The sequence below is a fragment of the Coenobita brevimanus genome, chromosome 47 (assembly GCF_032717465.1).
Source record: "Coenobita brevimanus isolate Jiangsu-jjx chromosome 47, ASM3271746v2, whole genome shotgun sequence".
Lineage (NCBI taxonomy): Eukaryota > Metazoa > Arthropoda > Malacostraca > Decapoda > Coenobitidae > Coenobita > Coenobita brevimanus.
The window spans coordinates 31,266,425-31,287,503 of record NC_137000.1 but is presented as its reverse complement, the minus strand read 5'-3'; the positions used below and the strand labels follow the sequence as shown (position 1 = coordinate 31,287,503).

Below are 21,079 nucleotides of genomic sequence, written 5' to 3'. Positions count from 1 at the left end.
CCATACTCCCATTCTGTCACCTCGCCATTTAGTCTCAGTCAATCCACATACATCCACTTTTGCACCCTCAAGCACCTGGACAATTTCTCTCTCTTTCACCTCATCATTTGCACCCTTTACATTCCATGTGAAGGGGTTAATATAGGCTTAATCTATATAGGCTTTATCTAACATCTCCAGTCTGAAAGTTCTCTTCAAAACTGAATAAAGGTGTGTGAAGATAGTCAAAATAAAAATGTCATGAGACTTCGGTTAAAACCAAAATCTGTGCTGACCTCCCAAGAGCTTTCTTTACAAAGAAAGGGTATGAAACTATCTAGCCGTATGTGTGGTTAGAGTTATTAGTACAGTATTTCATGGTTAAACCTCAACCTCAACATGACATTGTACAGAACTTTCTAATTGTTCCTAATCTGCTTTGACTACAGTCGATAGACTGCCTGGTGAGATTATAATGTATGCAGTACTGTATACGGCTACTTACGAGGTGTGGTGGTTTGTTTTCCCAGAAGTCAAGAATATTTCAACTGGCTGCACTAACACCTGTTAGGAAAAATATCTTGTTAAACAAAAAGAAAGCATCCCTCACATTTATGAACTTCCCACTGGGATATTGGGAGTTGTGACAACTGAGACTTAAAGAGCAAACTATAAAATGAAACTAACATATCCTTGCTCCCCTTCACTATCATGTATAGCTAATTGAAGCACCAACAACAAACTCATTACTATGCTGTACCATTAACAAAAAGCACAAATGAACCATAATTAAGCCTATATATACTGCAGGAAACAATACAGCTTACTCCATACACATTCAGCATGGAAATGTGGGTCGGTCATAATTAAAAGTATCTGGGAAAAAACGTCAACATTACAGTTTATTCACTTATCATGCCATATAACATGAGCATACATACACAGTAACAATGTTTCTTCATGTTGACGTGTACTGTACACTTAGCTCTACTACTGACTACACGTAAAGTGGCGAGCGGCAGAAGTGGTGCTGTGTTCACTTCAGTGTATACTGAAGCCAAATATCTAATCACAGAAATCGTCCCAACTTTAAAAGGAAGTGGGAAAACCCAAATTTAATGTAAGAAGGTTGTCAATCACTCATGGCATACTGTGCCACAATGTACTATTATCTTCTAAAAACCACATCGCATTAGGATATAGTACTGTATTATGTACAAAAAATTTATGGAGATTACTATACAGTTCAAAAGCTCATAATATACACACAATTATTTGATACTACTACACCTGAAGTGAACACAGCAACAGGACTTACTTAATCCAGCAACCTGCCCCTATGGAGTTGCATCCCATTAATGTCCATTGAATTTTTAGTGTACAAATAATTTAGACTTTTCTAATATGAATGATGGCTAATATTAAAATAGGTAAAATTTCATGTTCTAAGAAAGTTTTGTGCAAGCATTATATCTGAAAGAAAAGTAAGCAGTATGATGCTAGCCACGCTAATTCATCAGGATGCTAAATCATGCCTAGTTAATCTTAAATTCTATTTGGTGATCTAGAAAACGTGTTGTTGTTAAAAAGATCATACTTATTACTTTACCTTTGAGCACCATTCTATCAAAGTCACAATAGCATAGCTAATTACAGTTTCCTTGAAATGGAATTTGACATTCACAATCTACCTGAACAAGGCAATAGAAAATAATATGCCTTCATCTCATTAAAAACTGCTACAACAAACACTGAAATAGTCTGCTAAGATTTGCCCCTGTAACTCACTCAAATATGTATAATGAAACACATTGAGAAAATCTTTTAGAGTTATAAGTGTAGTGTTCAGAGCATAAGTAGATGTAAAATATTTAATTATTAAATACAGTACTGCTTGAGTTCATGAATTTTTGTTGTGCAGTACCTCTGTGTATGAATGTGTAGTCATAATAGGATGTAATAACTGATGTATGTGCATTCAACATATGTAAATGTATGAATGCCAAGTTAAGACATTTGCTTGTACATGCATGAGCAGCTTCATCAGTCTGTTCCATGTACAATTTTATGATCCATATATTTATAAGTTTTGCTACTGCTCATGCAGTAATGAGGGCATAAATGTCATGCAAAGGGCAGTAATATGTCTGTAGAGGAGGATAATCAATATCATTCTGCCGAGCACAAGAGAGAAAAAAAAGAAAAAGAAAAAAGAAGAAGAAGAAGAAAAAAAAAAGAGAGATGACTGAGGCTAACATATGCCTCTGAAACTTTGGTTCTTTAATCAGGTACAGCTCAAGTACTTTTGCATAATGTTGACAGATACGGTATGCAACAAAAAATAAATACAGTTCACCCTCCATTACTACAGTGGATACACACACTGAAAACTGATAAATATGTATAAAATTCTTATGAGTACATATCATAATGTTTCACCTATTTAGAGGAGTGCTGAGAACTGTGTTAAGGAAACAAGGTGTTCAAGCACTGTCAAAATCTACTACACCTCTGTTAATGGAGAGCTTTCTGTACAATATATACCATATATATTGTATATCACTTAACGATTGTCCAATAATTTCTAGTAATCATAGACTAGTTAACGTCTGATCTAAGCAATATATGAAATTAGCGGATAAATGAAAATTGCAACTTAAACCTAGGTATGGCAGTGACACTGACTAAAAGATTCACAAAATTATCACCAAGCATCAAACAACCTTTTTTATTTGGAAGTTTACCACATCCTAAACCGTTCTTTCATTTGTATGGAAAGATTTGACGGATATACAGAATACCAGTAATGCCCAATGTATTCTTGTCTGCATATTAGTGCATCAGGAATAACATGCTCATGAGATGTCTTTTATAAGTATGAACATAAGGCTTACACCCAGAACTCTACAACTAAAGTCCTTAGTAAATGAAATAACAACACATAACCTACAGGTAAAGGATGATGAACTCCTAATGAAGCACAGAGCTAGGATTCCTTCATTAAATTTGGGAATACCTTAGAAGACAATGAAATTGTACATACTGAAGTGAAAATACAATGAAAATGATAAACTACTACAAGGCTTCAAAACAAATTACAGATTATGAAAGTCAGCACAGTAGTCAGTTATTATGTCTGCTTTATCTTCACTGAAAAGTATGTTTGTCCAGTGTTCCTAATATACAGCATTTTCATTCAATAAATAATAATAATAATAATAATAATATAATAATAATAATAATAATAATAATAATATAATAATACATACTCTTACTAACACTACATCAGATTCCTAAACATTTGGTAAAACAACTGCATATGGAACTTACAATGGCTGAAATGTACAATTGGTACAATTGTTTGCCATAGCAAAAACACTGTTATACAACAGTATCATGAAGGAAAGGTAAACTACAAACAATGGAAGAAAGGTGACAGATTCTAACATGTAGGCAGAAACTAACATTTTAAGAAATGAAGAATTTTAGAATTAATGTATCATACGGCAGTAGCAAAAATAAATAAATAAATAAATATATGAAAGACTGATAGCATTTCCAAACTACTCAACATGTATAATTAAATAATCTAGAAATGAAACTATAGGAAAATGGAACTTAGAGACAGTCATTACATAAAAATACAAGTACTGTATTACTGAGAGAGAGAGAGAGAGAATTCTGAGGAGAGGTTATGGTAGCCTATATTCTTTCTGCTTTTCATGACTCAACCAGTACTGTCATCAACTTCATCTTGAGGAACAAACACCAACTCTCACTGCACCACAGGGCACAATGGTAGCATATACTATACACTCTCTGTGATACAAAAATATTAGATAACTCTGCAGTCACAGGTCATTATCCATCCAAATCACTGAGGCTGAATTTGTGTACAGATATTTTAGTTTTTTACTGGATTTCATAGGTTACCATGGGAACCAACTTTTAAATGTAATTCTACATCAAACCTGCTTTCTGATACACAGAGAAAGCTTCAGCAAAATTTGCAAATACTGACCCAAAGTGGCAGAACTGTCAAGTCTCACAGAATGAACTGCACAGCATTACGAGGTTGGAAGGACAATCACAGTTTTTTACAACACACTATCACCAGACTCAGACAAAATAATCTTTCCACAACAAATATTTCAGTCAATTTGATTATGACAGGACTGCCATGGTGTATGCAAGTTGTGTAAAGTAATTTTCACATTTAAATTCAACAGAAAGGACAGGTATGGGATGTTTCTCCTTCTAGACTATGGAAATCTTATTTAATTTTGCTCAAACACTTGGTCCAAACTGTATTCTGGCCTTTGTAAAACCCTTCCGATGTAACTTCCATAACCGAATTAAATACATTTTGCTAAGGTACACATTGCAACACTAGTTGTATAATCCCTTAGAGGCTCCTATATAATGGTAAATTTGACTGCTGTAGTGTAACATGATACATGATGCTGAAAAGCATATTGAAGCAATTACTGTTGACTAGCCATTACTGTCTTCTTCCTATGTAAACTTCAAGTACTGTATTCAGATTATTCATGTAGCTAGGCAGACGATTATTTAACATTAATCACATCGTCATGCTAATAACTTTCATCTATAAAATCTTATATCTTCTTAAGCAAAGGGACAAATTCTCACTAACTCACCATTCCTCCACTCACACTGTACCATGAGAAGCACCAGTTTCCTTTATAATAAAAAAAAAAAAAAAAACGAATAAAAAAATTATACTGCATATACCAGGTACAGCATGATGCCACTGTAATGCAATAAATTAGTTGCTGTAAGATGCATATAAAAGATAATATTGTAAAGATGCAAAACCTGTGGAGCAATAGTCTAGTGCCACAAGTTTTCCCTTCCCTTCATAAACTATGGTCCTGTATATATTAAAGCATTTTCAGATAAGCTCCAGTTTTATGCTTGTTATAGAAACTGCTGCTGTATACTGTACTTGTCCAGAATCAGTTCAGTTTATATTCTTAAACTTTTAAATTCATGTACATTATTTCACACATCATGCACCATCTTGGATAAACTGGATATTTTTCTCAAGGCCCTTAAAACCATTCATATTATTTTAAAGGAAGTTATTATTGCACAGTATTACTGTAGTTCTAGTATCAAAATTACTGATACAGTTCAATACTTGATTAGTTTAAAAATTTTTCAGAAGAAACTTTCCTACTGTATTAGATTATCACATTCTCTGAGCCTGGAGAGAGATCAGAGTATAGCCAACCACTTTAAAAGTGCTGCATGATTCTATAATACTAAGATGAAACACCAGTTAAATTAACAACAGAACCAAATTAATATAGTGCTGTACAGTTCTGAGAAGAAACAGCATGGGCTTTGACAGCTTGATGGAAGAACACCAAATGTTAGAAGGACAGGATTTATTAATTTTGCCTGCGACAGCTTCCTCAGGAGGATACTGTCACAAGTGAAATGCTGAATAAATTCCATGATCCATTTTCTGAATCTGGTGCTTTTTACCCAAACTGTACATATTTATTTTTCACTGTAGGCTAATCAATATTATTTATTATAAAACTGTGCAACCAACAATAAAAAAAAAAAAAAAAAAAAAAGGGCATATATGAAGATGTACTGGAATTACATGAAGACAAGCAGACCACAACCTAAGCATTACCTAATTTACAAGAAATCCAGAAAAAAGAATGACATTGTTAACTCTTAAATTACACAGCTTTTGATTAGATATGGCTATCAACAGAAATCTGGTACCAAATTATGACTGATAATCATTAATATTGTGCTTCTCATGATCTGCAAATATTACCTCAAGATCATGAATAAAACAATGTGATTGATGTGTGTAATTCACAGTTAATAGTATTCCCATATTAAATTGAATGTATGGGTATTAGTCAATGTTACAGCTTAGACAAGAAAAAGTGTGACTATCATGTTCAAGATCGTCTAGTGATCTATAAAATTATCATAGTCATTGCACAATCTGGCAAATTAATGAAACCCATTGTAAAAATGTTACTCTCAGGGTGCTACATTTTGAATAGACTCTTGTAAATGGGCAGGTTTTAAAATAAAGTCGTCCATTTACAAGTGCAAGGAATGTAGAGCTCTCATACTGTAGATAAAGTGCAGTGGGGTGTATAAAAGGCTGCCTATCACAGAAGGTGTGTGGGGTACCTCTCTATTCAATGGTCTATGTTATGCACTCATAGTGCACGGGGCCTGGTTGACTGATTAATATAATAAATAATTGGCGGCATACTGCAAGGGTCATATGTCACCAGATTTCAAGGTAAACGACACCAACAGAGAATAAAAGCAGGCAAGAATCTAAAACAAGTAAAAATAAACACTAAAACATGAAAAACACACTATAATTACTAAAACACCAAAAAAAAAGCAACGAACACCAAGAAAGAAAACACCAAGTACTAAATCTGATGAGGCAGTCCAGCTGCATCCACAAGTTTAGGGTTCCCCCTTCCATGTAACAGGCCACCTTCCCAAGCAGCAATGGACCTGGGATTAAATCCCAGCTGGGTAAGTCGCTGGGCCTGGGATCAAATCCCAGCCAGTTCAGTCCTTAATTTATTAAGTTTCATACAGCCTTTACACAGAGTGCTACATTCCTAAGGTTCACAGATAGCTTTATTCTGCAATCTGCCCTTACTGGCAATCATAAAATGATCACATGTTGTTTTAATAACTCTAATCTGAAGCCTACACAATATGCATTTATACATAATATGATTACATTTATTGTTCATACCACCCACTGCATTTATTGGCCTATCAGGATGTCGTCTTAATACAAAAGAAAAAGGCAAGAAACATCACTGACAAAAAAATAATTATCAATAATCTTAAAACACACACATGCATGCACGCACGTGTGCACACGCACCCATGCACACACACACACACACACACACACACACACACACACACACACACACACACACACACACACACACACACACACACACACACACACACTCTCTCTCTCTCTCTCTCTCTCTCTCTCTCTCTCTCATCAGAGGTGCAGAAGACAAGAAAAAATGCATGATTATCTCAGGTTTGAAAGAAAAACCCATGTCACTGAGATCAGAAAGAGAAAAGGAAGAGCTGAGAAGGGTGAAGGAACTATAGTGAGTCTTCGATATACGAAAGGGATAGGGACTAAAAAAAACTTTCGTAATTCGAAATTTCATGTATCGAAATGATTTTCCCCACTGAAATATACATATAAATGAGGGGATGCGTCCCAGGACCCCCTCGGACCCCCCACCTAAACTTTACTCCCCCCGCCATTTTGAAGTAAGTAATACCTGTAAACAACTGTAGAGAAGGAGGTGGCCATATTCTTGTATATCTTCTTTTTCTTCGTCACAGTCCCAACGGTGGAAGCTGCAAGGCCTAAAGCATGCCCAATCTCCAAGACTCCCTGCCCCTCCTCATAGGGTCTTAAAATTTCCAATTTCCTTTCCAGAGTTAGAGTACAGTGCTGCTGCTTCTTTGCAGCAGGCTCCCCTGATGCTGGAGATGATGCAGGGCGCATGGGAGGCATGGCAAAACAATATGAAACGGTGAAGAACTGCAAAAATATCCTCACGTACAGCGAAGCTACAAGGAGAGGTGGGACGTGGACTCAACTGAGAAGTGCTTGAAAATTTGTTTACCAGAGAGGGGTTAGTTCGTTTTCTCTCGGCAAGCGGGCACGGTGCACAGCGCCGCACCCATTTTGAATATTTCATACAGTATTCCATTAAACCCTTCATAGCTGCCGGCCTTAAACAACACTTTACTGTTTCGGTGTCAGTGACATTGAGTTGGGGCGTCCTATAAAAAACTGCAAACAATTAAGGGAAGGGAACGAAGGTCACTGGTGTGTTTACACGACCCTACTCTACCATCTCAAGCAGTCAGGCATTCTCTTACCTCCAGATGTATTCGTCGATGTTTACATGCTTATGTTACATGCACCCTAATTTTGAGTAAGTTTCTTTCAGCAAGAGAACATAATTTACCACCCTCAAAATAGTCAGAAAAATATAGAAGACAAACTAGAGGAATATGAAATGAATTGGTAAGGTCTTTAGGCTGTATGCTTACACAAAAGATTATGGGTTTTACAATTTTAAAAGATGATATGGAACAAAAATGTTTGCTAATCAGAAAAAAAATTACTCTTTCGTCCCACATGTTCTCTTAGGTTAGAATTCAGTTCCACATTCTTCGTTTGGTATCGCTCTTCCCAATATATTTCGGACCAACTGAGCACAGTTATTTCTGCTCCTTAAAGTTAGTGTACATTTACTGCTCAATCTTTTGTTCGTTCTTATGTGTATGTGTTCAAGAGAGAGGACTGATACAAACAATAATGTATTCCATTATCGCTTTAATAGCAGCTGGCCTTGAACAACGCCTTACTGTGCCGGTGTCAGTGACGTTGAGTTAGGGTGAGCTATAAAAAACTGTGAGCAATTATGGGAAGGGAATGAAGGTCACTAGTGTGTTTGCACGACCCTACTCTATCATCCCAAACAGTCAAGGCATTCACAGTTTACTTCATCCCAGATGTTTTTGCCAATGTTTACATGCTAATGTAGCACACATCCTAAGTTTATTAATTCTTACAAGAATCATAGCAAATCACAGGATGGGTTTAGGGGAAAAAAAATAATAATAAAAAAAAAGCCAGGTGTGCCAGATGAGTCTTTTCACATATGTATGAAAAAGAAATTTTTTAGAACTTTGAAAAAATGGTCCCAAGGCCGACCACAGGAGCATGCAAATTTCTGAACTTGAGGGGGCTAAACATATGCTTTACTTTAAGCAGTAAAAGCACCTTACAACATCAGTTTTTCCTGATAGTCTGTTATATTTTTCAGATTATTTCTGAGTTGGTAAATACAGTAAACGTTTCTTGTTAAATCTGTCTCCCCGTCATTTTTAGCTGTTCTGGTGTGACAACTCTTGTTTATTTCGTTCACATAATGGCGGAAAGGACTGTTCCTCCTTAAGTGTTTGACTAAACCTGGACTAACCGAGCTTATCTGTACCTAATAATTTAACCTAAATTAACCTCAAGCTGGGAAATTGGGAAACGATATCCACCTTTTTAGCACGCTGAGTTTCTTCCACTGCGCTGGAAACAATCGTAGGGGAAAGTGACGATAATATGAGAGAGGAAATTTTTCAGCAAGAAAAAGTAATTTGCCAAACTGAAAGTTGTCAGAAAATTACAGAAACATGCTGAATTGAATTGATAAGGTCTTTCTGCTGCTTCAAGTGTACAATGAAAGACACAAGTATCTTCCCAAAGTCTGACAAATATAGGGTGGAAAAATTGAACCATTTGAAACACGCACTAGTAGAAACAGGGTTTTCATTGAATTTCGCCTGGTGTAAATTTTCTTCAGATGGAACTGGGAAGATAGTTGTGTCTTTAATTGTACATTTACCCGTAAATCAATCAATCTAACAGTACTTGTATTTTGTTTCCCCCGGATTAATTGTGATTTCAGACTATTCAGGCACCTCTTCACACCATATAGTCTGGATAATACGGCTATCTCTGTATTTCCTTTCGTATCAATTTTCGTATCATCGAGACAGATATTTTTGTACTGTGGAATTTGTCCTATATTCATCACTTTCGTACCATCGAAAATTCGTACTTCAGGTTTTCGTATTTCGAAGACTCACTGTAGTGTCAATAGTTATGGAAGGAAATGACGAAGCCCACGTGGAGATCGAAGAAGTGTTTAGCCTGGGAAAATATGTGGAGGGAGAGGCAAGGCCACTAAAAATAATATTTCAATCTCAGGTCACGGTAAATGAAATAATCAACATGGCTTGGAAATTAGCAGATAAGGAGGGATTTTAAAATATCTGGATAAGGAGAGATGTAAATGAGGAAGAGAGAGCTAAAATAAAGGAACATGTTAAAAAAAAAAAAAAAAAAAAAGAGAGAGAGAGAATGCAGGAGAGTAGACAGAGTTCTAGCAAAGAGTTCGGATCAGAAATTGAGGAATTGGTACTGAAGGAGAGAGGGAGAGAGAAGGACATAGTAAAAAACAATGCAAAAATACTGAAAGTGGCATACACTAATGTAGATGGCTAATATCAGCAAGGCTGAAAATAGACGATTTATTGAGGGTAAATGAACCAGAGACCAAACTAAGAGAGAATACTGAAATCCAAATGGGAGATGGGAAATACAAACTATGGGGAAGAGATAGAAAAGATAAAACAGAAGGAGTGATGATGGCAGTGAAGAACAACATAAATGTGGATAATGTAGAAATTGGAGAGAGTAGGGATGAAATGATAAACATTATATCAGAAACCAGAAGGAAAGGCAAGAGAGACACTGCAGTAACACATGTACCCCTAAAGATGAAGGCATGCAATAAGGAGGAATATCAGATGTTGTTGTTGTTGGACGTGGATAGATACCTGCCGAAAGTGACTGAGAATTGCAACAACATAATCCTGATGGGTGGCTTTAATTGTCAAGAGGTAAACTGGGAGGAGTGGGACCCAGGAAGTAGTGAAGATTCATGGGGCAGTGTACTGTTAACCCCTAAAGTACTAATAGGATCGACTGATCCTTTTCCAGAATTTGGCTTGATGCCAAATAGGATCAATAGAGGAGCCTTTGTAAAAAAAAAAACAAAAAAAAAACTGTGGACACTAGGCTTCGGCCCAATTGTGACGTGTATCGATGTAAACCAATGAGAACTAAGTCCTGAGTAGGGAGGGAGGAGGATCCGGGCCCCTACCCATGGTGAGGGGGGTGATTCCCCCACTGCCTTCTTGCCATCTACTTCTACCTCAAACCTTTTGTTCCCTCTCCCCCTTCCTCGCTTGCGACTGGACTCACAGCTTCTACTAACTCTATAAAGCTGATTTTTCCATGCCACACTCCCCCCCCATCCTCCCTCATTCTCCCCCCTCTGCCCCTTCATACTCCCTCCACCCCTTCATACTCCCTCCACCTCCAGCCACTTTCTTGCTGTGGCTACATGGTAAATATTTGACACATGAGAATGATATATACATTTTCTGGTTTGTAAAATAAAGTTTTTTCATCCTATAATACCAAAATTAATGTATGTGCATTTTTTTGTTTCTCTCCCTATATTCAAGGGTTGCCGGTGTCAGTTTTTGACGATCTTTGACAGGCCATAGCTCAGTAACCAGTTGGTCTAGAATGCTTTGGTTTGCGGCATAAGGTGTGTAATTTCAAGCACTAAACCTTGGGCATAAACTTTTTACTTCTGTAAGAATTGAAAAATTGGCTCCATATACAGGTTTTCAGGGAAGTTCGGTCGATCAAATTGCATATCCTAGGGGTTAAATATAGCAGTGGATAATGTAATGACCCTGTGAGTCAAAGAAGAGACAAGATTTAGAGGTGATGACACACCAACAAAACTAGATTTAATTCTAACTAAAGAACCTGATGCAACTGAATCTCTCAAATATCTGTGTCCTAGAGGAAAAAGTGATCACGTAGTGATCATGTAGTGATAGAAGGAAATGGGGAGACAAGAGATGAGCTATACAGGCATGGAAGATACAACTTTGGGAAAGGAAACTTTACAGGACTGAGAAAATTTTTTGATGAAGTGGATTGGCAAGAATTCAGGGAAACAAGAGAGATAGAAGAAGTGGGATATCTTTCTAGACTTCTACAATATGGGTGTGGAAAAGTATGAGCCAAAGGTTAGTGGGAAAGAGAACTGGAGAAATGACTGGTTCAACAAAAGGTATACGACAGAAAATAAAGAAAGGGATAAGGCATGGAACAAATGGAGAGATGTAATGACAGAACAAAGGACAAATACAAAAGAACTAGAAATGAATATACAAGATACATAAAGAGGAAGAAACTTCAAAAAAGGTATAATTGACAAATGTAAGGAAGAGCCTAAATTGTTTTACAGGTTTGTTAATGGTAAACTGAAACAAATGGAAGGAATCAACAAGCTGAAAGTAGAAGGAAATGTCTATAAATATGTGGTTATGCAAGCTAAAATAATGAACAAATGCTTCCAATCACTCTTCACTATACAAAGTGATTTTGTGTAGGTGGAGGAAGGAACTAGGAATGAAGTGTGAAAAGATGTAAAAATTGATGTGCAAGAAGTGTACAAATTACTGGAAACTCAAGATGTGAGAAAGGCCCAAGGACCAGACAGGATCTCTAAGTGGATACTAAAGGCGTGGAGAGAACAACTGGAGGATACGATTCATGGTTTAATTGTATGTGCTCTGGAAGAAGGGAACGTGCCTTGTGAATGGAAGAGGGCCAGTGTGGTACCAATTTATAAGGGATGGAATAAGGAAAAACCCTTGAATTATAGACCAGTGTCCCTGACCAGCTTGGTCGAAAAATTATGCAAGAGAATCCTGAAAGACAAATGGACAAATATCTGGAGAAGATGGACACTTTGACAGTCAGTTTGGATTCAGAAGTGGAAGGCAGTGTGTTTCCAACCTGCTGAGCTTCTACTCAAGGGTGATTGACATGCTACTAGAGAAAGAGATAGTTTGGTGGATTGTGTGTATTTAGATCTGGAGAAAGCCTTTGACAAGATACCCCACAAACGACTTATGTGGAAATTGGAACACATAGGACGACTGAAGGGGAACCTCTTGGAGTGGATGACAGACTAAAATGAGGACAATAATGAAGGACAGGATATCTGGATGGAAGGAAGTAACTGGATCCCACAGGGCTCGGTGTTAACGCCCATAACATTCCTGATTTACATAAATGACATGGTAGATGGAATCAACAGCTATGCAAGTCTGTTTGCTGACGATGCAATGATCATGAGGAAAGTAGAAGTTGAAGAAGACTGTAAATTGCTGCAGGAAGACCTGGTTAGGATTCATGAGTGGAGCCGGATGTGGAAAATTAAATTCAATGCAGAAAATAATTTAAAATACTGTATTGGAAATGGGTAAAAGTACCAAGAGACCATCACTTAATTATTTGATGGGTAATGAACCAATAATAAAAGTGAGAGAAGACAATGACTGGGGAGTGCTGGTCCAAGATAATCTGTCGCCCGAAAAACATATTAACAAGATAAATAGAGAGACAATTATAATCTCTTGACTAATAAGAGTAACATTTCATTACATGTATGAGTAGGTGATGAAAAAATTGATGGTGGCCATGATCTGCCCAAGGTTGGAATATGTGGCAGCAGTGTGGTCCCCACATAAAAAGAAAGATGTAAACAAGATCGAGAGAATACAAAGAACAGCAACCAAGATGGTCTCTAGCCTGGCAGATCTGTCATACGAGGGAAAGGCTGGAAAAGCTAAATCTGTCTACTTTAGAAGAAAGGAGAGAGAGGGGTGACATGATTGCAGTGTTCAAGGCCATGATGGGCGTAGAAAAAATTGACAGAGATGATCTATTTGTATAGGATGGGAGAATAACAAGAGGACATGGAATGAAACTGAAAAAGCCAAGTTACTTGAAGGATATCAAGAAATATTGTTTTCTATACAGATGCATAGACCTGTGGAATAACCTGGATAAAGGGATCATCCAGTTTTAAAATTTAAGAGTTCAAAGCAAAATTTTACTTACTGAGAAACAGAGATGGGACCCATGAGCGTAGCTCATTTCCTGTATATCACAATTAGGTACTCTAGGTAAATATACACACACACACACACACACACACACACACACACACACACACACACACACACACACACAGTAAGGTACTGGAAAAGCTGATAAGAAAAGTTTGGGCAAACCATCTAGAACAACACAATATGATAACAGAAAGGCAGTTTGGTTTTAGAAAGGGAAAATCATGTGTTACTAACCTTTTATGCTTCTATGACAGAGTTGCAAAAACATTATAGAAAAGAGAAGGGTGGGTGGACAGCAACTTTCTAATTTCAAGAAAGCATTTGACAGAGTACCACACCAAAGACTTTTATGGAAACTGTATCATCAAGGAGGAATCTGAGGCAAACTGTACTGTTGGATGCAAGATTTTCTCAGAAAAAGGGGAATGAGAAGAGTACTAAGGGGAAATTACTCATCATGGAGGGAAGTGACTAGCAGAGTTCCACAGGGCTTAGGGCTGGCACCAATTATGTTTTTAGTGTATATAAATGACATAGATAGTAACAATGGAAATGAATGCTATCTATATATGTTTGCTGATGATGCAAAGGAGAATTACTAATATGGACTCTTGAAAAGGGCTACAAGAAGAATTAAATAAACTTCAGGAATGGAGCAATACAAGGCAAATGGAAATCAATGTGGACAAGTGTCATGTAATCAAGTTTGGAAAAAATGGAAAAAGACTAGATAGGGATTATAAGTTAGGAAGTAAAACCCTACACATATCAGAAAGAGAGAAGGACCTAGGTGTGATTATCAATAACAGACTATCTCCAGCTGACCACATCAGTGAGAAGGTATGGAACACGTATACACTGCTTGCAAACGTGAGAATAGCATTCACATATATAAATGAAGACATGCTGAGAAAGATAATAACATCATTCATCAGACCAATCCTGGAGTATGCATCAGTAGTCTGGAATTCTCATCTCAAAAAATACATAGATACAACTGAAAAAGTTCAAAGAGCCACTACAAGATGGGTACCAAGTTTAAGGGATCTAAGCTACGAAGAAAGATTAGAAAAACTGAATCTGCCAACATTAAAGGAGTGAAGGAAAAGAGGTGGCATTATTATGCTATATAAATGCATATCAGGGAAAAAGAAAATAAACATAAATGAATTTACAACCTATAGAGAAGCATCAGCACAAGGACACTGCAAAAAACCGCATAAAAAGAGAGGCGATTAAGACGTAAGGAAATTTAGCTTCCCAAATAGGGCAATTGACCAATGGAATGCACTACCGAATGAAATGGTGTGTGTCAAAACTATTCACAAATTAAAGGATATGTATGACAAAAATGGTTTAATACATGGGACAGTATGAGCTTGACTGATTCCTGTAAAGATACAATTAGGTAAAAACAATTAGGTAAGGTAAGAACAAAAACACACACACACACACACACACACACACACACACATAAAAAGGCATGCATACAGTCACACACTTTGGCCTTATGTCCATCAGGGTGTGGTCTGCCTGGCCTTATAAACTATACATTTGCCATTTTCAAAATAAATTTATGACCAAATACCCCAGTCTGCATAAGTTTTATCTGGCAAGTTTACAATGTCTGTCAATAAGGAATTGTATAAATGGTATATGAAAACGCTATCCATTACAGCATACATACTTGCCCATAATATAAATACTTACTGAAGAAAACAGTCTTTAAGTAAGAATATAATATGTTGGTAAAGTAAATAAGGTTAGTTAACATTTATTTTCAGCAACTTATCTGCAAAAATTGCCTACCACCATTCTAATCTCTTTGCAAACCTGTCTGCAATGGACTTTCATGAGATGCAAATAAATAAATAAATTAACTAACATATGTATATACATATACCTATCTATGAAAGACCAAGTACTGACGCAGAAGTCCAGCAACTGGACATTTAATGAAAGCCTCTACACTTTCTCACTAACATTTGTCCCTTTGCTTAAGACTCATATTCTATGGTTTCCTTTAAACTGTGGAAACACAGTACAGGAAAAAATGTACATTGGCAGTGATATATAGTACAGTTAAGAATTTGTAACCGAGATTTAATATATTACACCACAAGCAATGTTTTTTTCTGATCAGCTTCCAAGGAAAGACAATGTACATAAGAATTATAAGGCTGAAAGTCATATGAGGTTGAGGGTTTTATTGATATATACCTATTTGTGGAGGTTTGTGAATTACAGTACTGTAAATTACAACTATTGATCAGCTCAGGCTGTAAAGTTCGACACGTCTCAAGGAGTTTTACATTTGTCAAGGTATAACTGATAATTATTAGAGACTTTTGCAAGTTAAGTATATGAGAAGGTTGGGATTCCCTGTCAGTAAGTGGAAGCATAAATCAAAGAAATATGGATAAGCCCGAATAATTTTCTTATCCATAAAGCAATATGAATTTATATGGGATGGTTCACTTTATATATATATATATGTATATATATATATATATATATATATATATTTATACAATGTTGGTGAAGGAACCATGTGCCCTTCTACAGTGTAAAGTATTTGCTACATGTGACAGCTTGGATGTTCCTACAAGTGAAGGTGATGCAGTAGACAAATTGTGCTTCATCTTTGCTTTAACATGTCACTTAGGTATCATTATCACATGAAAGGGCTTTTCTAACTACCATACAAAGAGAACTTTTTAAACCCAGGATCTAATAGGAATACAGTATATAAAATTTAACAATTTGCACAGTTGCTGAAACGTAGCTTCCGTTGCGTCACTAAAGTGAGTATTACTGGTTCTGGCGGCAGCACCTGGTCAGCCTCAGCCGGTACTCCATACATGAAAGACTTAGCACTAGGTGTTTGTCACATCGATACTTGCATTAGCTGGGAGCTGACATGTACCTGTATCATTGTTAACATTATCAACTGCCAGTACATCCACACTTCAGATCCCGCTAACAAACACTCTCCATTTCACGACTGCGTCTGCGCCTTGCTTGTCTTTTTCTGTACTCGTTAAATTCTTGCTTCATAGCAGCAACACGTGCCTCCATGGACTCGTGGCGCCGCCGCCCACCTGACCCGTAGAGCTCAGAGTCACTGAGGCCACGCTCGCCAGAGGGTACACGGGTCCTGGACCACTCGGCGGCAGAGTCATCCCCAGGTGTTGGACTCAGCACTGTATCAAATTCATAGTGGTCATCCACACTCACATCGAGAGGCTGTTGTGCAGATAGAGGCATTGTGATGGGAGGAGGTCGAGGAGATATCATTACTGAATGACCAGAATCCACACTAGCATCTATGCCAGACGACCCTAGCCATTGTCTTCTTCCTACTACACTTGGTTTCATATACGATTCACGTGGCCTTGTGAGAACTGGCATACGAAATTGAGGAAGTACTTGTCGTGCTGCCCACTCCTCATATGGTGGGGGATGAGGTGGACGCACCCAAGGTCTGGGCCGGCTGTGAGGAGATGCTACCAGCCAGGCAGGTGGCCCTAATGTCATGTCAGGTGCTTCTGCTGATTCAGTGGCTTCAGAAGCTTCCAAACGTGATGTATCAAGCCCCAGAGCTGACAATGACTGCCCTGACTGAGATGAACTTTGCTGCTGAGAGGTATTTTTGCTACCAAACCCACTAGATGAGTCTGGAGACTGCTCTTGTGACTGCTCATGAGACTGTTCCCTGCTCTCTGGGGCACTACCACCATCACCATGCCTAATAGGGTGACGTCTCATTGAGGGTCGAATTTCAGCCCGTCCTGCAGATCTTAATTCAGGTGCACTGTTGGTTCTAGGTGCCTCCCCAAATATGCCACTGCGCACTCGTCCAATAGCCTCCTGCAAACGTTCTCGTGTGTATGTCACTGGCTGATCACTACTGGAATCACTGTCTCGTGTCCTACCTACTGGTCGCAAACTCAGGTCAGTTACTCTAGTTTTTGTACTGGTTGGGGGTGGCGGAGGCAATGGTCGTGGCCTGGGAAGCCCCTGGGCCCTTTGCCAACCCTGAACAGCACGAGAGCTTGGGGGTGAGCTTGTGGCCAGTGGCTTTTGATTCTCTGAAGAGGAAGGTTTGAGCAAATTGGGGGGGTCCCGCCCCAGTATTCGTTGATCAGTGACACGTCTTGGAGGAAGGTTAACGTAGTGGCGTGGGATGTCTGGTATGCGTGGAGGCTGGATGTGGCCTAATGTTTCCCTCACCACAGTCCTTGTTCGTCCCATGGGAGGAGAATGCACATGCTGTCCTGACTCAAGCACAGTTAACTCAGGTCTGCCAGATGGGTGGGCAGGATGACTTACTGGGCGAGCCATGGGCCACACCCGGTCACCACGACGTGGGGTGGTCCAGGGCGATGCTAGTGAGGGATGTGGGGATGTTGTCCAAGCCTGCAGTTGTGGGTAAAAGCGGGAAGGAGGAGGATGAATTTGTGCTCCTACTAAAAGCTGTCCAGGATGTAGTTGTGCAGTGGTGAGAGGTGGCAGCTGGCGGGCATAGGGTCTATGAAACCCTCTGAGGTCAGCCCCTTGTGGTGGCGACAAAATACCAGACACACCATGCGCTGAGGGCGTGCCCTGTGCTGAGCCAGGGAATGAGGAAAGGACAGTAGAAGGAAAAGAGCGCTCCACACTAGAAGGCTGTTGGACACTGCTGACCTCACTGAATGATGCAAGCTGTGCTAACTGATTCCACTCAGAACTCAGTGGACCTGGTGATGAAGCTCTGAAACGTCTAGATCGCGGGGACCAAATGTTGTCCCTGGGGCTCTCTGGTATCTTATGTTGGCCAAATTCTGGTGATATGGGAAACAGCTGTGACTGAATTGCACTGTAACGTCCAGTGGCCCTGCCTGGCTGAGTGACCCCAACTCTTGGCTGCTCATGTGCACTGGCACCTGAGCCATCTGAGCGCAAGCTAAGACGGGGTGGCAGGGGCTGGCGGTGATGAAGGCGACTAGCAGTACCTGCTCGGACATGGTAAACTCCACTCTCCACACCGACATCACTTCTGCTCCACTTAGGTGAAACTTGGACTCGCTGCCTCTCAACAGGTTGTGGCCTCACACTGCGGATGGGCCGTCTTGGTGAGGTGAAGCCCCCCTCTTCACTGTCTTGATCCAAGACGAAGCGGCCATCTGGTTTGCGTGATATTGAGCTGAGAGGCTGCGAGTATTCCATCTGTACTGAATAGTGTACATCCCTAGGAAACCTACGCTCACGCTCCACACCATACTCCAGAAAGTCATCATCAGCTGCCTTGTCCCCTGTATCCTGCCCAACACTGCTGATATCTTGGGGGCCAGTGCTGGTATCCAGGGGTCGACTCTCACTCCAGTCCAGGACTCGTCCCCCAAGCAGCATCCCCGCCACCCACGCCCATTCCCATCTCATACCTGGTATTCCGCACCGAAGTAACCTGTCAGAAACATATAATATTACAGTTACTGCTTCATCCCGACTCTTTGTCATTAAATCAATCTCTTTATGAGTGCTAAGTAATGTCAGAATCTGAACATCACATGATGTTTAATATACAGTCTTATGAAGTAACAGATATATTAATACTGTATATATAAACAGGGTAAGGTAATGGTACTGTACCATACCTCAAACAGCAAAATAACATAAATAAAAAGGGAATACTACTGGATATACAGTCAAAGGCTCTATTTTAAAATCTAATTACAGTATACAAAATCAACAACTAAAGGGAAAGAGAAGTACCATACAGGCATTATAACATGCAGTGCATACAACAAGTGACCACCAAACTGCAATACAACACATGTGAATAACAATCATGAAAAATATGTACATGCTTGTACAGTAGTCATAGTAGTACTTGTAGCAAGAGGTTCATGTGAAATGTGAACCCGGTGGACTGCAGGTTGAAGATTCCCCCCTCTTTCAGTCCACCATCCTCCTCCTGAGGTATAGGGAGGGAACTGAGGGATGTTTGTATAATTGGGCAGAGGGGCCACCCAGTTATACCGGCACCACCACATGAAAGCATCTCTCTCCAGCACCTGCTTGTATGGTAGGTACAACATATATCATTGTCTGATACAGGTCTTCACAATTAAAATGCTATGAAACACCTTATTTTACAGCATATATTTCTTGAAGCATATACTGATTTTATGGCTGGGTGCAATGAAACTTGTATGTTGCTTTGAGCTTCTTCTGCACAATGCAGAGTAGGCTAAGCTCTGAAATTGAAATAAGAAAATATTTTTTACTAAATCAAAACCTCATTCTCCCTTCCACAGATCATGGACGTATCTCAGGAAAATAGCAATGGTGCCACCAAATACTACAAACGAACCAACACATTTGTGAGGGTACCATCTTGGCACTTCCTGCATGTCTTAGCAGGTAATGAAAATCATCTAAAAAACTGCCCCTACAATACTGAAGGAAATGTAAGTAGAACTAGCTTAGTGGGAAGGTCTACTGTAGGGCAAAGTTCAACTTCAAATCTAATTTGGTTGATCCTATCATTATCTTTTTGTATCTTATCTATCTATCTATAGCCCGACACCCTAATCCTGCAAAGGGTGGCCACAGACAAAACGCCTCCAAGTCGCTCTGTCACTCACCATTTGACTGCCCTCCCCCCTAACTCACTCCCCCCTCCTTCATACACCTCTCAACTCCATCCCTCCACCTCATCCTCGGTCTCCCTTTCCCTCTCCCTCCCTCCACTTCACCTACATACACCCTCTTAGTCAGTCTTTCATTCTCCATTCTCTCCACATGTCCAAAGCACCTCAGTGTATTTCTCCTAATTCTCTCAATCACATCCACATCCACCCCACAAAGTTCTTTCACTTCTTCATTCATCAACCTGTCCCTCCATGTCACTCCACATGCTCCTCTCAGGTAACTCATTTCCACTGCTCTCACTCTTGACTAGCTTCCCTCTAGCAAGGTCCACACCTCGCTTCCATATGTCAGGGTAGGGATCACAATACTATCATGCGTGACTTCTTGACTTCCATACTCACCTCCCTATTTCTCATCACCGCTTTCAGTGAACCAACAACCTTCCTTCCCTACTGTACCCTTTCAAGTACTTCATCCCCAAAACTTCTATCCTTATGCATCACACTACCCAAGTACAGTACTTGAATGCACTCACATTCTCCATATCCTCACCATCCAACCTTACCATGCATTCTTTGACTTCATTCCTCTCAAACACCATAACATTTGTTTACATTAACTTTCAGATTCCTCTTCTTACACACAGTCCCAAATTCATTCACCAAACATTGCAACTCCCATTCATCTACCCTTATAATTCTGTAAATCCTAAAACTCCAGGTTATCACATACAGGTTTTGACTGCAGGGAGGAGAAGCAAGTTGGAAGTAAAGGATAGTTAGGTCCCTTTGCAACCTCCTGTTGCCTATAAAATTAGTTT

General features: G+C 39.1%; 1 protein-coding gene across 1 annotated transcript in view; it reads right to left on the bottom strand.

Moving 5' to 3' along the window:
• Positions 1-16,602: 16,602 nt before the first annotated feature.
• Positions 16,603-21,079, bottom strand: part of LOC145399138 (protein turtle homolog B-like) — a 348,093-nt gene continuing 343,616 nt past the window's right edge. Inside the window, exon 17 of the mRNA XM_080271876.1 lies at positions 16,603-19,069. Coding sequence (XP_080128002.1) covers positions 16,603-19,069 — 2,467 coding nt within the window. The remainder of the gene's footprint in view (positions 19,070-21,079) is intronic.